Genomic DNA, 21,617 nt, shown 5'->3' on the forward strand with positions numbered 1-21,617 from the left:
TAATTTCTTTTAGTGTTATTCTATAGGTCCTTTTTAATTGGTTTGATTATTAAAAAGGCCCATAATTAACTAAATCTAATCTACTTACAAAAAGACATAACAACAAACAATCTGTGCGCTTATTATCATCAAACCCGGTTTAATGAGGACGCAACCAGTACACCTGCTCCAGAGCCCACCTAAATATGATATGATGTACCATTCACTAATAATAAAGATCCAGATTTATATTTTTTTTTAACAACATGACAGTTTTTTTTTTTGTATTTTTAATGTTGATTTTAGACAAAATTTAAAAGACATAATAATCAAAGTTTTTAAACCTTAAATTGCAAACCAAAATAATAAGTTTAGCTAATTGTTTTTAAAAAGTTTAACATTCTCTTTAATAATTATATTAAATTAATTAATTAAAAGGTCTTTGAAATTTTTTTTGCCCAGGGCCTTTCAACAAGTTAAGCCGGCACTGACTATAGCCTATAGGTAATGTAGCTCCATGGTTATTCACAGTCGGTGCAACCAGCCTTGACCGTACTTATTACGTAGACATAACTCTGGAAACAACTTAACCTTTATGGTATGTAATAACGTTCTTCCTTTTTTTATAACTTGTTTTTTTTTCAGTGGTGTTGGAAACTTACTGTCTTTATAAAACTTGAAAAAGTTATAAACCTCTAAACTATTAAAGTTTTTATGAAATGTTTATGACCTCTAAAATCTCAAAGACTGTTGTGCTTCCTAGTCACATACTAGTATGTTAAAAAACTGATCGTTTGTTTACTGCTCTGTGTCTCTTCAGTTCGCCAACGGTTAGAATAAGTGTTGGTAAAACGTTCGTGGGACATCCTAAATCAACTACAGCTGCAGGATTCTCATGTAGAGGGCCTAGTGCACACCCTCTCCTGCCATTCTCAAGGTTTTTCTTTTCTTCTTGTTTTGGAATCTTGACTGTCGTTTCAACAAGGCTGATATGTTAACGTTGCAGCCTGATATCGTAGCCCCTGGTGTGTTGCTTCTATCAGCTGACATTAATGACAACCAGGAATACCAATCAGATTTCGCTATAACTCAAGGAACATCCGTTGCCACTCCCGTTGTTGCCGGAATCGTCGTACTACTCAAATCTTTACACCCTGACTGGTCTCCTGCTGCTTTAAAATCAGCTATCATGACTACAGGTTCTTGAAAACCAAACCCTTGTTCTCCTTGCAGGGCCGGCCTTAAAATTTTGGGGACCTGTGAAAATGTCTATGCGAAATTTTTTTTTTTTATAAATTTGGGGGCCTAAAATTTTTTTTGGAAAGGCTTATGTTTATATAATATTTTCAAAAATTTTGGGAGCCTGTTGCAAATGTTTGAGCCAACATGGTCCAGGACTGGCCCTGTCTCCTTAGCTGAAAAAATAAATAATATTAAGTTATGTAAACTTCTAATCTAAAATTAGTCGGTGATAAACGGACTGATCCTTGTTACAAGGCTTTCTTTCAGCTTCCGATATGAGACTTTATCCTTAATATATAGGGTCGACCACTTATTTCCCCACGAGAACTATTGTATAGTGCTGTATGTCTCCGAAACTATTGCTTCTATCTGTTTGTCTCCGAGAATAAAGTTCAATTCCTATTTTCTCCCGAATATATAGTTCGAAACCTATTTCTCTCCAATCATCGAATTAGACGGTATACTATCGGTTCCGATCTATGATGTAAACCAGAGCCGAAATAAACCAAAATATAGTCAATTAACCATACCAAAACCCGACCCATTAAAATTTGTGAAAACCCCAAATCACAAAAATCAGTAAGAACCCTAACTTTTGAAATCAATTTTAATCTTTGTGAAGGTGATGGCTGGAGGTCGGAGCAACACGTCTGGAGATTCGAGGGGATCATCGTCTGGTCCTCGGCCAGAGGTGCTGGAAGATTTTTCAGTGTTCCTAAGAAATGTTGGTGTGGTGAGCTAATGGTGACGTTGACGTCCAATTCCGACTAGAATCCATACCAGAGATACTTGCGATGTTCATTTGCGGCAGAGAATAAGGTAATGTAATTGTTTCAGATAGTGCTTGGGATTTTTCTTTTTGATTATCAGTGTTGTGATTGTTTTTAATTTGTAGCTTCAAAATGATAATCACATCTTCAAGTGGGCGGATGAGGCTTTATTGAACGAGGTTGATAGACTTTTACTCATCTTCTGTGTTTTTCTACAGCTCCAGAGATTGACGCCATTGATCTCTTATCCATTTCGCTAGCAATTTGGGGATTTTGCGTAAGGTCGGGTTCTGGGTTTACGTTTATGACGTTGGTTTTTTTTTCTTTTTTTAATAATGAGGCTGGATCTTTAATCGGGTTTAAATCAGTCTTAATTGGATCTTAGTTGGTTAACTATCAATTTTAAGTGGTTTACGGTTTCGCTTGAAACAGTAAACCGATATTAAACGTCTAATTCGATGATTGGGGAGAAATATGTTTCGAACTATATATTCGGGGGGAAATAGAAATATAACTTTATTTTCGGGGACAAATAGATAGAGGCAGTAGTTTCGGAGACATATAGCAGTATACAATAGTTATCGTGGGGAAATAGGTGGTCGACCCTAAATATAACGTCATTCTTTAGGGGGTGTTATTGGTTCATATATTTTAATGGATTTGAAAATACAAGTCAAATCTAGTGTTATTGGTTATGTGATTTTAAAATCAATATTCAAATCATCGTTATTGGTTATATGATTTTAAAATCTATATTCAACTCAATTGTTATTAGTTTATGATTTTAAAACAGATTTTAAAATCAGGTGTTATTCAATAATAATAATTTGTTTGAAGATTTGATTTAAAATTAGATTTGAATGGATTTATGAATGATTTTAAGTTAAAAATACAAAGGAGCAAATATTGAGTTGAACCTTGATATTTTGACAAATCTGTATTATTGGTTTTCCTAATATCTTTTCGGCACCAAGTTTCGTATATATGTATTGCATACGTTAATTATAACAAGCACTCACAAAGATAAACGGTAGGGTGCTTGTAACATTTCCAATTAAAAACATTGAGCACTCATCACACTTTTGAAAGTTTTCTATTTTTCCAATTGTCCAATTTCCACATTTTCCTAGTTTTCTATTTCTATCGTAGTGGTCGGTCTATCATAGTTATATATAATATCTACTATACATTAGAAAATTAATACAAGAAACAAACACTTTAAAACCCTAAAAGAGCATCAATGGAAGAATCACAACAAGAACCACAATGTTAGCCGCAGCCAGTTACAAAGACGTTTGTTTTCTGTGTCCATGTAAAGGTAACGAGAACTTAAATGCTACAGTATGGTCTCTTCTATGCATCACATGGCTTTAACAGTTTCTTGTCTGGAACATCCTACATAGCCAATCTTTATCCCTTTAGGGTTAGTCTATTATGTATATACAGAGTGGAGGTTAATTCACTTTCATACGAAGATACAACTTGTATATAATGATGTAAACAGTGATATAAGAACCTGTAGGCACTATCGGGGGATAATAATATTAACACGTTATCATTAGGGTATCTCTCCTTAACTATTTGGCTGATTTACGATAATCCAGTTATTTTGATTTTGAAATCTATATCATTGATTCTGAAATCTACTTATTTGACTAAAATCTATGTATTTATCAAAAATTTCTAAATCCAAGAAAGAATCCTAAATTCATTAAAATACTACAACCAATAACCCCCACTTAACCTAATCTTGCGGTTTCTTGTTTTTGTTGTAGCGTGGAAGACCGATCCATTCGGGGAACCGATTTTTGCGGAAGGGTTACCAAGGAAACTGGCAGATCCATTTGACTATGGTGCAGGACTAGTGAACGTGGAAAGAGCCAAAGATCCATGACTAGTTTACGACATGAACCTCGATGATGACATCTTCTACTTCTGCGCCTCTGGTTACAATGATACAGCAATCACTGTACTCACCGGAAAACCCACAGAATGCTCGTCTCCCTTACCTTCTGTTATTGACGTTAACTATCCAGCCATCACGATTCCAAACCTTCAAAGGAGAAGTGACGGTCACGACTCGGTTTATAGAGCCGTGGTCGAGGCTCCGGAAGGTGTGAAGATTGCTGTTGAACCGGAGACTCTAGTGTTTAACAACAGCACGAAGAAACTTGGGTTTAGGTTACTTCTTTGGTAGCTTCACTTGGACTGATGGGACTCGAAATGTTGTCATTCCTTTGTCTGTTAGGAATCGTGTTTCGATGCTAAAATGTTATGTTATTTTGTTTTCTTTTATCTTTTTTATAAAAAAAAAACAAATAATAGGAAATGTAATCATATGAAATTATTAATTCAGTCGTTTCGTTTTGGCGAACACAAAAGAGAAGAAGAAAACTTTACCGCTGCCGATCTCCCTCCGTGGTGGGCCGTGCTCGTCACCGCCACTATGTGAGGGAGGATCTCCTCCGCCTCCTTAGTTTAATCTAAGTTTTATTTGTTTTCTTGTCTTTTTGGGTGAGGGTTTCCTTCTCAGTCCGGTGAGTGCTAGTTTGGCTCTGTCTCAAGTAGTCTGTGCTTGTCCCTTGGTGGCTTGTCTTCCTTGGTGCGTCGCTTGACATAGTACGGTGGTTGGTTCAGTTCTTGGTCCAGATCTACCGGATCTTGGGTTGATAAATTTGTAGGGTCTTGGAGTCTTTTGTGGCTGTTTCGGTGCTTGGATCCCTTTAGTATCTGTCGGTTTGGTGCGGAGGGGTATGTTTCTTTGAGGCTTTTTTTTTGCAACAGTGAAGCGTCCCGAGGATACTTTGGTTGCTACTGGCTTCTCTCCGGTGAAAAGGTCTGATTTGAGGTGTATTGTTCTTCATCCTGCTGTGTGGTCTGGTGGGTGGACCTGTTTCTGTTCTTTGGTTTGGTTGTCAAGCTCTCATGTGTTGGTGGTCTGTCCTTATTGGAGGTTCATCCTCGTTTCGTTTGGCTATCTCCTTGTAAGCTTCCGGTGGTTCTAAGTTTCATGGTTATTATCTCTTCCGTGCTCTCTTTTGAGCTCTCAGTAATGTGGGAATTTAAGTTTCGAAATTTGCCTGGTTGTTTATGTGCCCCGTGTGTGGGTTTAAGGATCCCTTTTTATGGGTTTTTGTTTCCCTTCTTATGGGATTTAGTTTCTGGGGATATCTTCTTCCTTCAGCTTATGTAGTAAACTATGTATTACACTTTGTTGTTCTAAAATAATCCAATTTGAGAAAAAAAAAAAGGAAATGTAATCATATTCTCTTTCTTTGACTCTAACTGAAACCACATCAATAATAACAAACTGAGACTAAGATTCTCTCTCTCTCTCTCTCTTAACATGAGAAGCAGCTATATAACTCATGCCTTTTAACCATAAACAAGAAAAGAAACACTTCTGTGTGAAAATTATCGGAGAAGAAGGAAAAATAATGGGCGGAGGAAACAAATTTCAAGAACCAGTCAAGATTAACCGTAGGAGACAAGTAAGGAAAGAGAAGGAAGAAGATGAAGTCAATGAAAGCTTCAAATCGCCAAATCTTGAAGCTGAGAGACGTAGAAGAGAGAAGCTACATGGTCGGCTTATGGCTCTGCGATCTCATGTTCCAACTGTCACAAACGTAAAATCCACAATCTTAGATTTTTGTTCATTGTGTGTGTGTGTTTTTTGGTGATGATAGCTGTAGTTTTTGTTTTTCTTTTTGTTGTTATCCAGATGACTAAAGCGAGTATTGTTGAAGATGCGATTACTTACATAGGAGAGCTTCAGAAGATTGTTGAGAATCTTACAGAGAAGCTTCATGAAATGGAAGAAACTCCTCTTGAGATTTATGAACAACAAACGGTTCATACTATAAAACCTGAGGTTGAAGCTATTGATTTGAAAATGGAGATGAAGAAAACGGGAATCGAGGTTTTTTTTATTTATCAGTCGGTTTCTTGATTCCTTTTTTTATCTTTCTTGATGATTTTTTTTGTTATTTTGGACAGGAGAATGTGCAGTTTTGTAAGATTGGGAAGAGGAAGTTTTGGTTAAAGATCACAACTGAGAAGAGACCTGGGATCTTTACTAAATTCATGGAGGTTATGTGCCTGTTGGGATTTGAGATCATTGACATTACTCTAGCTACTTCAAATGGAGCAATTATTATTAGTTCCTCTGTTCAGATACTTCAGGGACTATGTGATGGTGACTCTGTTGATCCTCAACAGACAAAGGACTTTCTGTTGGAAGTCATGAGAAGCAATCCATGAGTAATACATCTTGGAACTTTTCTAGCTAATAAAGATTTCCCTTGATTCACAATTTTTAATCCTAGTTTAATGTGAAATGATTCAGATGAAACAGAGCCTCATCTTATCTCATCTGTTTCTGCAAAATGTTGTTAATTAGCCTCTGTTTTTCTGCCTTAGTCCAGTGTTGATTGAACCTTCTAGTTAGTCGAGGCTTCTCTTTTCATTTTCATGTGATGCTGTGACCTGTGATAACATAGATTGTTGCAGTTTCTTAGAAATTTGTTGTGCTCTATAAGAATGTGATTAATAATTTGGATTTTATACGGAACTTATGTAAGTGGGTATGAATTCTGAAGGAGAATGAACGACTTGTGAACAAATTTCTCAAAACAAGAGGTGTATCTCAACATAAAAAAAATTAATGAAAACTAATGAAAGAGGAGAGATAAGTTCTCATTTAGTAATATGTAAGATATCCCAAAGAACCTTAAATATGTTATAAATCAATTGGTGGACGTCCATAACCGGCCCGATCCATAACCGGCCCATACACTTAGAGAGAGACGGTCCAACCCTAGAGAGTGAGAGGCGGCCGCGAGACTTGGAGAGGAGAGAGACGGCTACAACTTGCCTATTTTCTAATTCGTTTATGTTTATGATTTGTAATCATTCCTATTATTGTATTTCCATTTATCTCTCTTGTAGTCCCTATATAAAGGGAACACTTATTCATTAATAATATACAGAAACTTACAGTTCTAAATCCTTAAGTTTACAACACGTTATCAGCACGATAGCCTCTAACACTCTGAGCCTAAAACCAAATCGCTAAAACCCTAAAACCCTAAATGAAAAGGAAACTACCTCGGAACTACGAAGAGGCCGTCCTCCCAACCGTGACGACCCAGAAAACGATCAAGATATCAAATCGAAGCCCTGGCCAAGACAAATCAGTCAGTGCAAACCGGTTGTCGATCTGACCACCGACGCGCCTTCACGCACAGATACAGTGCGCGCCAACTTGCTTTAGAACCCTAATCCGAACCCGACGATACCGACGAACCCTAATCCGTTCGCGACTCCGTTTCCAGCTCGTGTCCACCTGATCAGCTCCAGCCCCAAGGCGTTCCTGATCCTAGACGAACTCAGCTCCATCCTACATCAAGGACAACTCGCGATCCGACAGCAACAGCTCCCGTTCGCATCAGCTCGCGATCCGATAGAAGCATCTCGCGTCCCAGTCAGCTCGTGTCCCGATCGTGTCTAAGCTCGAGGTTCATTCTTGGTGGTCCGGTTTCTACAAACAACTAAACTAAAGGTATTTTGAATTCTAAGAATATAATGAATCGAATTTGGTTGATTGTAAAGAATGAAACCCTAAAATATAATCTCTAAGATGAAAGCCATAGGATAATAGATCAATCCCTAAGCGAATAAATCGAAGCTCTATAAGTTCGATCCCCCTAAAAATCGAGATTGATCCATTGATCAATTAAAATCAGAACCTTAAAGGTTTTGAATCTCAAATCAAATCCCTTTGATCTAAGATCAAATTTTCGAAATCCCTAAACCCTAATTCGAAAACTATTGATTAATTAAAGTGATTAATTGATTGATTGAGATTAAATTTGATCATCCTGAAATTGAAATTGCTTGTTAATAAAATCGAAACACTAAACCCTAATTCTGAAAATCGATTTTGATTGTTTGAAATTGAACATTGATTGGTTGATTTGATCCCCTAGAACTATTGTTAGGATTGTTCAAACTCGAATCTGATTGTTTGGCTTGTTTAAACTAAAACCCTAATAACCTAGTTTAGATTATTTTAAAATCGAAATCTGAAACTACATATTAGTTAAACTGTTCTAGACTTGATCATACTCGTGGCCGTGTGGCCTTGTTGCATTCATACCATAACTTAATCACATTGATTGATTGCAATTACACTTAGAACTTATTCTAGGAATGGTGTTGAATTGAATCAAATAGCCGTGTGGCTTGATCTTTGCATGGCCGATAGGTTTGCTTGTTTTGATTGCATCATGAACTGATAGAAACGAACCATGTTAGGATTGCAATTACACGACAAACTAAATGCATAAAAACGAACTAGTTTACATCCATGGCCGTGTGGCTTGCTCATTGGCCGTGAGGCATAGATCTTGGCTGTGAAGGCTTGTTTGATTGTTTGAACATAAAACCCTAATCGTTTAAACATTAAAAACTATTCATAAAAGTTCTAAAAATATTAATCTATAACTTCAGATGTCGAAAATCAACAACCTTGATTTCGCTGCCCTAAATCTATCTGGAGACAATTACCTTCAGTGGGCGCTCGATGCTAAGATCATCCTGAAATCCAAGGGACTCGGTGAGTGTATCACCGAGAACAATAATGCCAATGAAAAGGATGGTTACAGAGCCATCTTGATCATTCGTCATCATCTAGCTGAGAGTCTCAAGGATCAATACCTAACCATTGAGAATCCACTAGATCTTTGGAATGAATTGAAATCGAGATATGATCACCAGAGAACGGTGATCTTACGAAAAGCTCGGTTTGATTGGACGAATCTGAGGATCCAAGACTATAAGTCTGTGGACGAATATAACTCTGCACTGTTTAAGATTGTTTCTAAAATGAAACTGTCTGGTGAAAGTATTACGGAATAGGATATGCTTGAGAAAACCTTTTCCACTTTCCATGCAAGCAAATGTTGTTACAACAACAACAGTACCGAGAGAAAGTTTCAAACCTATGCTAATCTTATTTTTTGTCTCTTGCTCGCTGAGCAGAACAATGAATTACTAATGAGAAACAGTCAGATGAGACCACTTGGATCAGCTCCACTACCTGATGCACACGCTACAGAGGACAATAAAGAGTCCAACCACGTCCAAGGAAACGGCCAGCATGGCCGTGGTCGAGACAAATCGAACGGACGTGGCCACGGTCGAAGATCCTTTGGCCAGGCGAGGAAATGGTCGAGACCATGGACGGGACTGTGGCTTATTTGGACGAGGCCATGGTTGTGGCCGTGGATCTTCTTTCAAACCCCAACACTCGACTAAATCAGAGAAATATGTGTGCCATAGATGTGGAATGAGCAATCATTGGGCTAAGACTTGTAGGACTCCCAAGCATCTAGTTGACCTCTATCAAGAGAGCTTGAAAGGAAAGAATCCTGAAGCCCATATGACTTAACAAGATGATGAAAACGACTTCAATCATGAGAAGGACGATCTTATGGATTATGAAACTTCAGATTGTCTAAAAAAAGCTGAGATTATTTCGACATTTGTAATCTAAATTTTATGTTCTTTGTTTTGATGTGTTTTCATTTCTATGAACTGTTTTATTAAAAACTTAATAAAAGGAATGAATGATTTTGAAAACGCCAATATGATTTGCGGTTATGTACACATTAAGGGCTATGGCCAGATATGTATAAGGGCAAGCATTTAGATGCTTTATATTCACCCAAAAAATCCATTGAGATTATATAGAGATATAAGAATGAATGGTTTCCATATTGAAACAATGGGCGAAGGAAACAAAGAGTTTCTTCAGATATATGTATAAAATCGCCCAAGGCCATAAAAAAAAACTATACATGCATTCTCTATTGATCTAGACTATACCAAATCATATGATAGAGGCAATAGTCATGGTAACCAGAATGGTTTACCCACGAAATGGTATGACCGGATTGGCCATCCTGGTCCAAAATGATGCGAAATTGATATGGAAGGGCACAAAGAGTTATCCCATAGAATCTCACGTGTGTAACATGAACCCAAGGGAAACTCATTAGGCCATGATGTCCCAAAGCACTTAAGGTTATAGTATGTCCATGAGGGGGCAACGCGGACAAATCCGCACATGTCCATACTATATATAGCTTGGCTAATCCTTATATAATATGTATTGGCCATTACCCATAGGTCCAAACTCTCAGTCCAAGGCTTGGGGACATACGAATTTACATGCATCTTAACTAATAAGCATCAGACCATTAAGTGAGCATAGATATTCTCATCTCAAATTTATTACGGGTCATGAGCCAGACATATAACATCTTGAGATATTTGGATAAGCCACCACAAATATATGTGCCGTCTAAGATGGATCTTTAGAAGAGGATGATGATGGGGATATATGTTGGATATGAATCTCCCACAAATAATGAAGTACCTTGAGCCAAATATGGGTGATCTATTTAGTGGCCAAGAACACGGATTGCAAAGTTTAATGGATCCGAGTATCCAACATTAGGGGAGAAATAATAAGCTGGTAAGAGAAACAAATGGCATCGACCATCATTGTCTTGGCAAGATCCCCGGACTAAAGAATGTGAAATAGACGTCCAAAGATTATACATTTACAAAGCTAGCTAATCAAATGCCAGACACATTTGCTGACCCGAAAAAGAATGACTAAGTCATATATAAACCAGCTTGTAAAGCACCAACAAAATTGATGTCCAAGAGAGACACATTCAAGTTGCTACAGAGTCTATACAAGATAGACCAATAAGTTCCAAAGATAAGAATCCTCGAAACAAAAGAGAAAGGTGCATAGAATGATAAAACAAATCTGAGGTCAAGGAAACCATCCCAGACATAGAGATAAGTCCGGCCGACTCTAATACAGGTACTAAACAATGTAGCTTGGGACGCCAAGCTGCAAAGTATTAATGTCCTGATAATAATGAATCTCAATCGATTATATCATGTCTGGAACATAATGGAACACAATAAGAATGTCGACATAAGATGATTTATTTGCATACAGGTAGCACTTGAATTTATGAATATAAGCGAGGATCATGAACCCACGTCAATATAAGAGTGCGCACTCGTAGAACAGATTGAATGGAAACATGGGGTTGAATAGTTTAAAGAAGAAAGGCGTATTTGGCCATATGATTAAGACGCCATATGATGTTAAAACCAGTGGATATAAATGGGTCTTGTGAGGAATAGAAATCTCGAGATATAAAGCTAATGTTGCACAAGGATTCTCACAAAGACCAGTAATAGATTATGAGAAGATATACCCCCATGTGGTGGATGCAACTACTTTTAAGATTTCTCATAAGTCTGGCTATATAAGAGAGAAAATTAGACTTGCAGCAAACTGATGTAGTGACTGCATATTTATATGGTCCACTGGATAATGAAAGTACTAGAGGGTATTGAGCTGAATGTACAGCAAGTTCTTGAGAAAAATATTGATAATCATCGAAATATATGATCTGAATATCCTAGGAACCTCTGGATACCTTAAAAAAGAATTCGAGATGAAATATCTCGGAAAAACAAAATTTTGTTTGGGATTACAACTTGAGTACATAAATGATGGGATCCTTGTGCATCAATGGCTTATACAGAAAAGGTACTCAAAAGGTTTAACATGGCCGATTGCCATCCTCTGACCAATCCATGGTCGTGAGATCACTCGGCCTGGACACTAACCCATTCCATCCCAAGATGGACGATGAGGATGTCCTAGGTCCCGAAATGACATATCTCAGTGCCATAGGAGCTTTAATGTACTTGGCAACTCACACACGGCCTGATATAAGCTTTGTCGTGAACCTACTATCTAGGCTTAGCTCCTGTCCGACCCAGAGGCATTGGAATGTGATCAAACATGTTCTTCGTTACCTGCAAGGAACGAAAGACTTGGGTCTATATTATACTAACCATAACAAAGATGGTTTAGTTGGCTTTGCTGATGCTGGTTATTTATCAGATCCACATCAAGCTCGATCACAGACAAGATATGTCTTTACACATGGAGGTACGCCATATCATGGCGTTCCATGAAACAAACCATCGCGGCCACTTCATCTAATCACTCGGAAATCTTGGCCATACATGAGGCCAACCGCGAGTGTGTTTGGTTGAGGTCGATGACCCAACACGTCCGAGCTGATTGCGGGATGGCCGAGTGCAAAAAGCCAACTGTGATGTATGAGACAATGTTGCGTGCATTGCTCAGCTCAAGGACGGTTACATAAAATGTGATAGGACGAAGCACATATTGCCTAAGTTCTTTTTTACTCACGAGCTTCAGAAAGCCGGTGAGGTCTAGGTCGTCCAAGTACGATCCAGTGACAATTCAACTGACCTATTCACCAAGGCACTTCCTACCTGCACGTTCAGGAAGCTCACGCATCAGATTGGGATGCGTAGGCTAAAAGACCTTCATTGAGGTTCACATCAGGGGGTAGTACGTGTTGTACTCTTTTTCTTCATCATGGTTTTGTCTCACTGGGTTTTCCTGACAAGGTTTTAATGAGGCAACATTAAGCGTATTCCAATCCCTGTATGGTTATGGCATCCAAGGGGGAGTGTTATAAATCAATTGGTGGATGTCCATAACCGGTCCATACACTTAGAGAGAGAGACGGCCCAACCCTAGACAGAGAGAGGCGGCCGCGATACTTGGAGAGGAGAGAGAGACGGCTACAACTTGCCTATTTCCTAATTCGTTTATGTTTATGATTTGTAATATTTCCTATTATTGTATTTACATTTATCTCTCTTGTAACTCATATATAAAGGGAACACTTATTCATTAATAATATACAGAAACTTACATTTCTAAATCTTTAAGTTTACAACAAAATACATATTTTTCATTTGATTATTGTTATTATTTAAAAAACTTAAAAAGTAATAGATAATTATAATTTATAAAACTATTATTTTTTTTTTCTTTTATAAACTATCACAACTTTTTACCATTATTTGTGTTCTAAATGTTCAACCCAAAAATGGGCCAAGTTCTACAGGGCTTTATCATAAATGGGCCAAATTCGAGTAGACCCGTATTTTAAATTTTTATTTTTTTCGTTTTGATAAAATGTCACTTTGACATTTTAAACGCAAATTAAAAAAATGATTGAAATGTATTTAAGTTTTTATTAATTACACGTATTCAACTAATAGTATTGAAGATAAATAAATTATTTATATAATCAATGCATTTGTAATTAATATTTTCTTTGTTCATATTAAGTGTCGTTTTAGTTTTTTTTTTAATAATTCATTATAAGTGTCGTTTTATATTTTTATGATAAATATTAATATTTTTGGTTTTTATCTTTACCTTTAGTTTATTAATTAAAAATAAAATAAAATGCATTAAATAAGAATAACAGTGAAAATTTAATCATTTTTATTTCGTGTGCAAAAATTGTAAATGACACTTATAATGAAACGAATAGAATATTAAATTAAAAATTACTTTAAAATTTTTTAAATGATATTTTTATGTAAATAAAATGTTAAAAAATATTTTTCAGAAACAAAGGGAGTAGCAGATTAGCCGATGTTTATTTTTTATTTTTAAAATTAAAATACAGCAGAGCTAACGTCAACAGAAATTATATTTGTCTACTGGTCCACCTTTTACAAAATATAAAAATGCCGTTATAACACTTTTGACCTTCCCACTCCACTTTTTTTTTTTTTTTTTGTAAAATACCTTCCCACTCCACGAATAAAAGTAACAGTATGATTTTAATAGAGATAACGTATGATTGTTTACAATGAAACGAAAATAACTTAAATTGCACAAAGTCAAATCAATGGCGGATAAGAAAAATTTGAGTGGGGCATAAAAATAATTTTATTTGATAATCTGAAAAAGATACCTTATATAACACATATGAAAATGAAAAAGAAATACAAGAAAGTTTGAACCTTGGTTATAGTGGGGAAATTAATGATTTTAACCAACTAAGCTAGAGAATCTTAATTAACTCGTGCAATTTATAAACTTATTTAAAAATTTAGTGGTGGCAGCTGCCCTCTTACTGCACAACGTGCATCCGCCACTGATCAATAACATAAAACAGTAACAACTCTATGTACTATTATGATTTTGGTCTTAAGATCTAATTCAATACTACAAGAAAACATAATCTTAACGAGGGCGGTTTTCCTCGCTATTCATCGTAAAAGAGGCTTTACGACGAATTAGCGAGGAAACGCGTTTGCTCGTTACACGTCTGTCGTAACACATATTTCCTCGCTAATTCGTCGTAACTTAGCGAGGAATATATTTCGTCGTAAAGACGAAGTAGGACGATTCGTCGTAAAGACCACGTCAATATTCCACGTAAGGACGTCGCTATAATACCTCGTAAATACCTCGAAAATAGTTCCTCGTAACCTACACGTAAATACCTTGAAAGAGTTTCCTCGCAAAATACACGTAACAACCACAAATGATTTCCTCGTAAATGGTCGTAAACTTTTCCTCGTTATTTCTTCGTAAATGATTCCTCGTAAAATACTCGTTAATGTTTTTCGTCATTTCCTCGTAAGGTTTCCACGTAAAGAGGTCGTACATTGGCTACGAATTTACTTCGTTTTTATTATTTTACAGAATTTAAAAATATAATTAAAAAATAATTAAAATTATTTAATTTAATAATAAATTAAAATTCAAATAAAAATAAATCAATATGAAAATATTTTATATATAAATAAGTTTTGAATTTATATAATACAACAACCAAAAAAAAAACTAAGGGTCGTTCATCGCCCGGTAGAATTCATCACTCCTCCTCGTAACATCCGCCTCGTTATGTACGTCGGATGACTCGCCTTGAATGGGATGTTGTTGTCGCATGTTCCTCAACATGGACTCCCATTCCGGATTTGTGGCCGCAATAACGTCCAAGAAGCCCTCGACTCCACCCATACGAGATTTTGTCGCGGTCAACTCGTTACGCAGCTGAGCGGACTCTCTACGCAGCTCCGTGACTTCATCATCCCGTCGCTGACCATAAGACGATGTCGCTCTCGGAACATCGTTGACGGAACCAATACCCAACGTCCGTCCCTTTTTTTTAGGGACAACCTTAAAACAAAAATAAATATTGTAAGTAAAAATTTAAAGTTAAATTAAATGAATAATTAAAAATTAATTTTTTTGAAAATTTACCTCCTCGTAAATCTTATCCACTTCAAGTGTGGATAAGGTGACGGGTAATCCGTCGGTAGACTGCTGGGTCAGCTGAGTCTGGCGGTCTTCAACCGAGCAACTACGTCGTTGTAGATTTGCTCGGACTTGCCATCTACAAATACGCCGCCTTGTTCTTGTGGGTCCTCTCGTAAAGTTCCATAAGAGACGGGAGATGTCCCGTCTCTTTGGCCTAAAAACAGTTAAGAAAGTTAGAATAAATTAATATATGTATTAAAAAATTATTTAATAAAATATTTAATTACCATTTCCAAACGGACACCGGCGTGGGTTTTTGGCCCGTAGTGTGAAGCATCGGCCCGTTCCCGTGCTCATCGACCGTGTTACGGGAGTTAGAGCAAGCCTGGGCGATTCTAATGGAATCAGGAAGGCGCCAATAACGGATGAGGCCATCCCACACATCCGTGGTGAGCTCAGCGGGTTGCCACGCTCATACCCCTTCACGATCCAGTCACCCTTCCAGTTGGAGACCGTGTCCAACAAGCGAACTTTCGCTTTCGCGTTAAACTTCTTCCTCACCCTCTCAGTGATCCCCAAGGCCCAATTATATTTTTGCTGTTGGAAAAATAAATTAACAATTAGTTTTTTAGAAAGTATATATATAAATCATGAAAAATTAAATATATATAATTAATTAATAGAAACTTACAGCGTAAATTTTGAACCACGTCTTTCTGACGTAGTGAGGCGTCTTACTCCAGTTTGGATGTGCCATGGAGAAGTAACCCTTGATCGTGTCGGTTACGTCCGATGCAAGACATCCGTCAACCCCCACCTGGAAAATACAAATTTAAAATATAAATTATTTTTAATGTTATAAAAGAAATTTAAACGAATTAAAAAAAATTAATGCAACATACCACAACGTTCCGTCCGGTCGGTCTGGGTCGATGACTGGTAAACCTTCTCTGCCTGGCAGACTGAGAATGTCCTCTACAGTGTACTGCGAGTAAGGAGCACTCGGAGGCACCATCAGATCAGGATGAATATCGGCGACCATCGGAGGTGCCATCGGAGGAGGCACAGGAGGAGGCATCGGAGGAGGCACATGAGGAGCCGATGGTGCACTAGAAGAAGTAGACCCAGAGACTCTCTGAGTGTACTGAGTCTCGGGGACAGTCTCCTGGCCCGAAGAACTGGGAGCGGAAGAAGAGGCCGGGTCTAAACGACTACCCGGCTCACCGAAGATCTCTCTGTAATGGGCAGTAAGTCTTCCTTTTCGAACCTGGGAAAAAAATGAAATTTTTAAAATTAACATCAACAATATATTTCCCAATTATCCACCTAATCAACACTAAATAACATAAAATCCGCAAACCTATCTAAATTCCCTATACTAACCACCTAATCTATCCTAAACTAACCAAATTAGAGAGGAATCAGAGAGGCTTACCATTGCTACGAACGAAATGGAGAGGAAGTAGAGAGGAAAGAAAGAGTGAGCGCTCGGGTATATATAAGATTACATATCGTCGCAAATTCGTCGTAAGTTTACGACGAAATAGCGAGCAGTTACAAAGGCCCGTGTTTTTTTTTACGAGGAAATTGCGAGGAATCACAAAGGCCCGTGTTTTTGTTTACGAGGTATTAACGACGATTTTGCCTACGTGGAATTAACGAGGCTTGCTTTCCTATAAATATACCCACAACTCTCATTCTCAAACCACACATAAACTCCCAAATCACACACCTCTGAAATCACATTCCTCAGCAAAATCATATTCAAATTATAAATATTTGAAAAAATAGGAAAGGATAAGATATTAGAATTCATGTGGGCGAGACTTACGTATTATAATTGCTGGAAGTCTTGCCACATGTTATTCTGGTATTTTGATCCTTTTCCCTTTTTTTCTAGTTTTTACACTACGAGGTATTTACGACGATTTATGCTTACGTGGAATTAACGTGTTTTATGTTTAAATCTTTTTACGTGGTCTTTACGACGATTTCTGGTTACGTGGTCTTTACGACGATTTATGCTTACGTGGTATTTACGACGATTTCATCCTATGGAATTAACGAGTGTTATGTTTAAATCCTAAATCCGAAACCCGAAACCCATACCCGAATTAACGATTTATGCTTACTGGTATTTACGACGATTTCATCCTACGTGGAATTAACGATTTAAGTTTCGTCGTTATATCCTAAACCCCAACCCCCAACCCGAAACCCGAAACCCAAACCCGAAACCGAAACCCAACCCCGAAACCCGAAACCCGAAACCCGAAACCTCATACCCGAAACCCCAACCCCCAACCCCCCCAAACCCGAACCCAAACCCCAACCCCAAACCCAACCCAAACCCCCATCTTTAATTTTCTACTTCATATATTCCAACCCCATATTTATTTTAAGTTTCGTCGTTTTTTTAACGAGTGTTATGGTTAAATCCCTAGAACCCCAAACCCGAACACGAAACCCGAAACCCGAAATCCAAACCCCGAAACCCCAAACCCGAACCCCTAAACCCGAAACCCCAAACTCGAAACCCCACCCGAAACCCGAAATCCAAAACCCGAAACCCGAACCCCTAAACCCAAACCCCAAACTCGAACCCCTACCCCGAACCCCAAACCCCAAACCCCGAACCCCTAAACCCGAAACCCGAACCAAAACCCGAACCCAAACCCAACCCCAAACCCCAAACCCCAAACCCCATATTCCTTATTTTCTACTTCATATATTCCAAACCCCATCTTTATTTTTAGGTTTCGTCGTTATTTCCTCGTTGTTCTTACGTTGTATTTACGACGATTTCATCCTACGTGGTTTTTACGACGAATTCATCGTACGTGGTATTTACGACGATTTTGTCCTACGTGGAATTAACGAGTCCCACGTTCGTTTTTTATATTTCCTCGTTATTTCCTCGTTGACCTACGAGTCTTTACGACGATTTTTTGTTACGTGGAATTAACGAGTGTTATGTTTAAATCCCTTGAATCCGAAAACCAAACCCCCATATTCCTTATTTTCTACTTCATTATATCTCCAAACCCCATCTTTATTTCCATTCCAAACCACAATTCCCACATTTGCTTATTCATAAAACAAACTCCCTTTACCTTATTCATAAAACAAACCCCACATTATCTTATTCATAAAACAAACTCCCTCATCTTATTCATAAAACAAATACATCAATCGGATACATCGACATTCTCGTCATCACTAGAAACATCATCATTTTCATTAAACTCGTCTTCAACAGCTTCGTCTGTGGCATCATCGGTAAGATCTTCGTACTCGTGATTATGCGGATCAATGAGAAGGATGTCATCAATTTCTTGTTCAGGTTCCTCAACTTCATTTATCTGTTCTTCTTGCAATGGTGGTTCTTCTCCACTGATGATTCGTCCTCGAGGTGTAACTTTGATCACTGCTAACCAATTTATACCTGAATCTCTCATCCGAGGGTATGGAAGGAAGCTAACTTGGTCTGCTTGTGAAGCTAAGATGAAAGGCTCGAATTTGTTGTACCTTCGTCCACCGTTGACATCAACTACACCGAATTTGTTAGACCGAACACCTCTGTTGACGACGGGGTCGAACCATTCACATTTGAAGAGGACGCATTTCAGCTTCAGTATCCCTGAAAATTCGACTTCAATAATCTCCGTCAAGATCCCGTAGAAATCTGTTTCCCCTTTCACACATATTCCATAGTTACTGGTCGCCCGCTGTCTACCATAGTCATATGTATGAAAAGTATAGCCTCGTGTGAAATACATCTGTGATGTGGTGACCTTTACAAGTGGAGATTGAATTACTTCGTGTAACCACTTAGGATAATCTGCATCGTCGTCGTCATAATCAACCTGCAAAAATAAAGAGAATGTTAATGAAATACAGATAATGTATGAAAAAAAGTTTTAGTTAATACCTGATTCCGCAACCACTTAATGAAGTGTTGATCTTTCCTTTTGTCTACGTCACTTGTGGATATACCAGAAATGTTTCTTCTTCTTGACTTGAGAACAAATAGGCTGTAAAATCACATTTTATAGGAATGAATCTCTCGCAATTATACAATTAATTATACTTATGTGTTTCGAAGTGTCAATATATGTTACCTTTCAAAATAACGCATCAATGGATCTTCGCAATTGAGTAGAATATAGGTGTGTGCACTATGAGCGTCTTCTTCACTCGACCACCAAACCTCTTTAGACTTCCCACCGAGTCGCCCAATCTGGCTAAAGATGTCTGGAACACCAGCAACTGCATATGTTGGCGCAACACCACCATCATCATATCTTCTTGGAGCTCTTCTCCGTGTACGTACTTTTGACGCAAAGTAGTACGATGTGAAGTGAGAAACTTCTTCCGTCAAACTTCCAGCAATTATAGAACCTTCAACTTTGGCGAGGTTCTTTGCTTTTCCCTTCAAATATTTCATGGCTCGCTCATCATTCTGATACATCCATCCGTAATGTACAGGTCCACGAAGCAATGCCTCATATGGGAGGTGGACAGCTAGATGCTCCATGACGTCAAAAAATCCGGGAGGAAATATCTTCTCCAAGTTGCACAATAAGATGGGAATGTTCTCCTGAAGCTGTTCCACAACTTCTTCTTTAAGAGTGCGTGTGCTCAGATCCCTGAAAAATGCTCCAATGCCTTTTATATTCAAAAAAAATTAAACACATTGTTAGTCATATATTATTTTGTAAATTATTGTGATATAATACACTACGTACCTGCAAGTGCTTCATGTACGTTTGTTGGAAGTAGCTCCGCAAATGCAAAGGGCAGTAGTCGTTGCATAAATACATGACAATCATGACTCTTCATCCCGGAGAACTTTTGACCCTTTTCAACACATCTAGAGAGATTCGAAACATACCCATCGGGGAACTTCACTTCTGATGCCACCCAGTTGAACAACACCGACTTTTTTTTCTGAAGATAATCTGAATATCGGAACGGGAACTTGTCCATTGCTTTTAATATGTAACTCGCTTCTTGAGCAAATATCCGGCAAGTCCAACCTCGATTTTATGTTGTCTTTTGTCTTCCCTGGGACATTCAATATTGTATTCATGATGTTCTCAAAGAAATTCTTCTCTATATGCATCACATCGAGGTTGTGGCGCAGAAGAAGATCCTTCCAATATGGCAACTCCCAAAATATACTCTTCTTGTGCCAGTTGTGATGAACACCGTAAGAATCTGGCATATTACGAGGGACATGCCAATTACCACCCCAACGAACTGTTTCGTTAGCTCCGTAGTAGTCGATTTGCGCTTCAATTTGTTCTCCAGTTAGATATGGAGGAGGAGTGTCTCTCACAACCCTTTGTGCCTAAACAAATTCTTGTTTCTTCTTGGTAAGGATGGCCAATGGGAAGAAATCGACGGTGACAATCAAACCAACTTGTCTTCCTACCATTCTTCAGTTGAAACGCATCTGTCGTTCCATTACAATATGGACAAGCTAATCTCCCATGTGTAGTCCATCCAGACAACATCCCATAGGCAGGGAAATCACTTATGGTCCACAAAAGCATCGCTCGCATCGTAAAATTCGTCTTCGTTGAACAGTCATACGTCCTCACCCCTGTTGACCACAAATCCTTCAACTCTTTTATCAGTGGTTGTAGGAAAACATCCAGGGACCTTTTTGGATGGTTCGGACCAGGTATTAATGGTCAAGAATAGTAACTCCCGTTGCATGCACATCTCCGGTGGCAGGTTGTATGGAGTAAGAAAGACTGGCCACAATGAATATTGTCTCCCTGACATTCCGAACGGACTAAATCCATCTGTGCATAATCCGAGATACACATTCCGGATATTGCTAGCGAAATCTGGATGTACTTTGTTGAAATGTTTCCAGGCTCTTGCATCTGATGGATGAGTCATCTCACCATCCGTCTGAGTATGCTCGGCATGCCATCTCATCTTTCCAGCAGTCTGCTCTGATTGATACAATCTTTTCAATCTGTCTGTAATTGGTAGGTACCACATCCTTTGGTACGGTACCCTATTACGTCCCTGTCCTTGCGGCTTGAATCGTGGCTTCTTGCAGAATCGACATTCTTCTAGCTTCTCATCATCTCCCCAATAGATCATGCAGTTGTCGATGCAAACATCTATCATCTCCGAAGGCAACCCAAGACTATAAACCAGTTTCTGAATCTCATAATAAGAATCAGCAGACACATTGTCTTCCGGCAAATACTCTTTAAACAAGTCCGCCCATTCGTTCATGCAACTTTCAGGTAGATTGTGATCAGTTTTAATATTCATCATTCTAGCAGCTAACGACAATTTAGAGAGACCTTCTCTACAACCACTGTAAAGTGGTTGATTCGCCGCGTTTAACATTTCGTAAAACTTTTTTGCATCTATATTAGGTTTCATCTTCA

General features: G+C 38.1%; 1 protein-coding gene and 1 pseudogene across 1 annotated transcript; both read left to right on the forward strand.

The window, feature by feature from the left end:
- The first annotated feature begins 3,723 nt into the window (after positions 1-3,723).
- On the forward strand, positions 3,724-4,279 carry LOC125579781 (annotated as a pseudogene).
- A 1,055-nt stretch (positions 4,280-5,334) lies between these two features.
- Positions 5,335-6,300, forward strand: LOC106428370 (transcription factor DYT1-like). Its single transcript, XM_013869114.3, has 3 exons — positions 5,335-5,617; positions 5,713-5,910; positions 5,988-6,300. Exons 1-3 carry the CDS (start codon positions 5,360-5,362, stop codon positions 6,249-6,251), a joined length of 720 nt encoding a protein of 239 aa, XP_013724568.2. The 5' UTR covers positions 5,335-5,359; the 3' UTR covers positions 6,252-6,300.
- The last annotated feature ends 15,317 nt before the right edge of the window (positions 6,301-21,617 follow it).

Source organism: Brassica napus, chromosome C1 (genome assembly GCF_020379485.1).
Source record: "Brassica napus cultivar Da-Ae chromosome C1, Da-Ae, whole genome shotgun sequence".
NCBI classification, from domain to species: domain Eukaryota; kingdom Viridiplantae; phylum Streptophyta; class Magnoliopsida; order Brassicales; family Brassicaceae; genus Brassica; species Brassica napus.

Excerpts from the sequence above, each read along its gene's own strand:
- LOC106428370 (XM_013869114.3), top strand. The coding sequence starts at position 5,360 with ATGCCTTTTAACCATAAACAAGAAAAGAAACACTTCTGTGTGAAAATT. Across the intron at positions 5,618-5,712 it reads ATGTTCCAACTGTCACAAAC|ATGACTAAAGCGAGTATTGT; the intron begins GTAAAATCCACA and ends GTTGTTATCCAG. Across the intron at positions 5,911-5,987 it reads TGAAGAAAACGGGAATCGAG|GAGAATGTGCAGTTTTGTAA; the intron begins GTTTTTTTTATT and ends TATTTTGGACAG.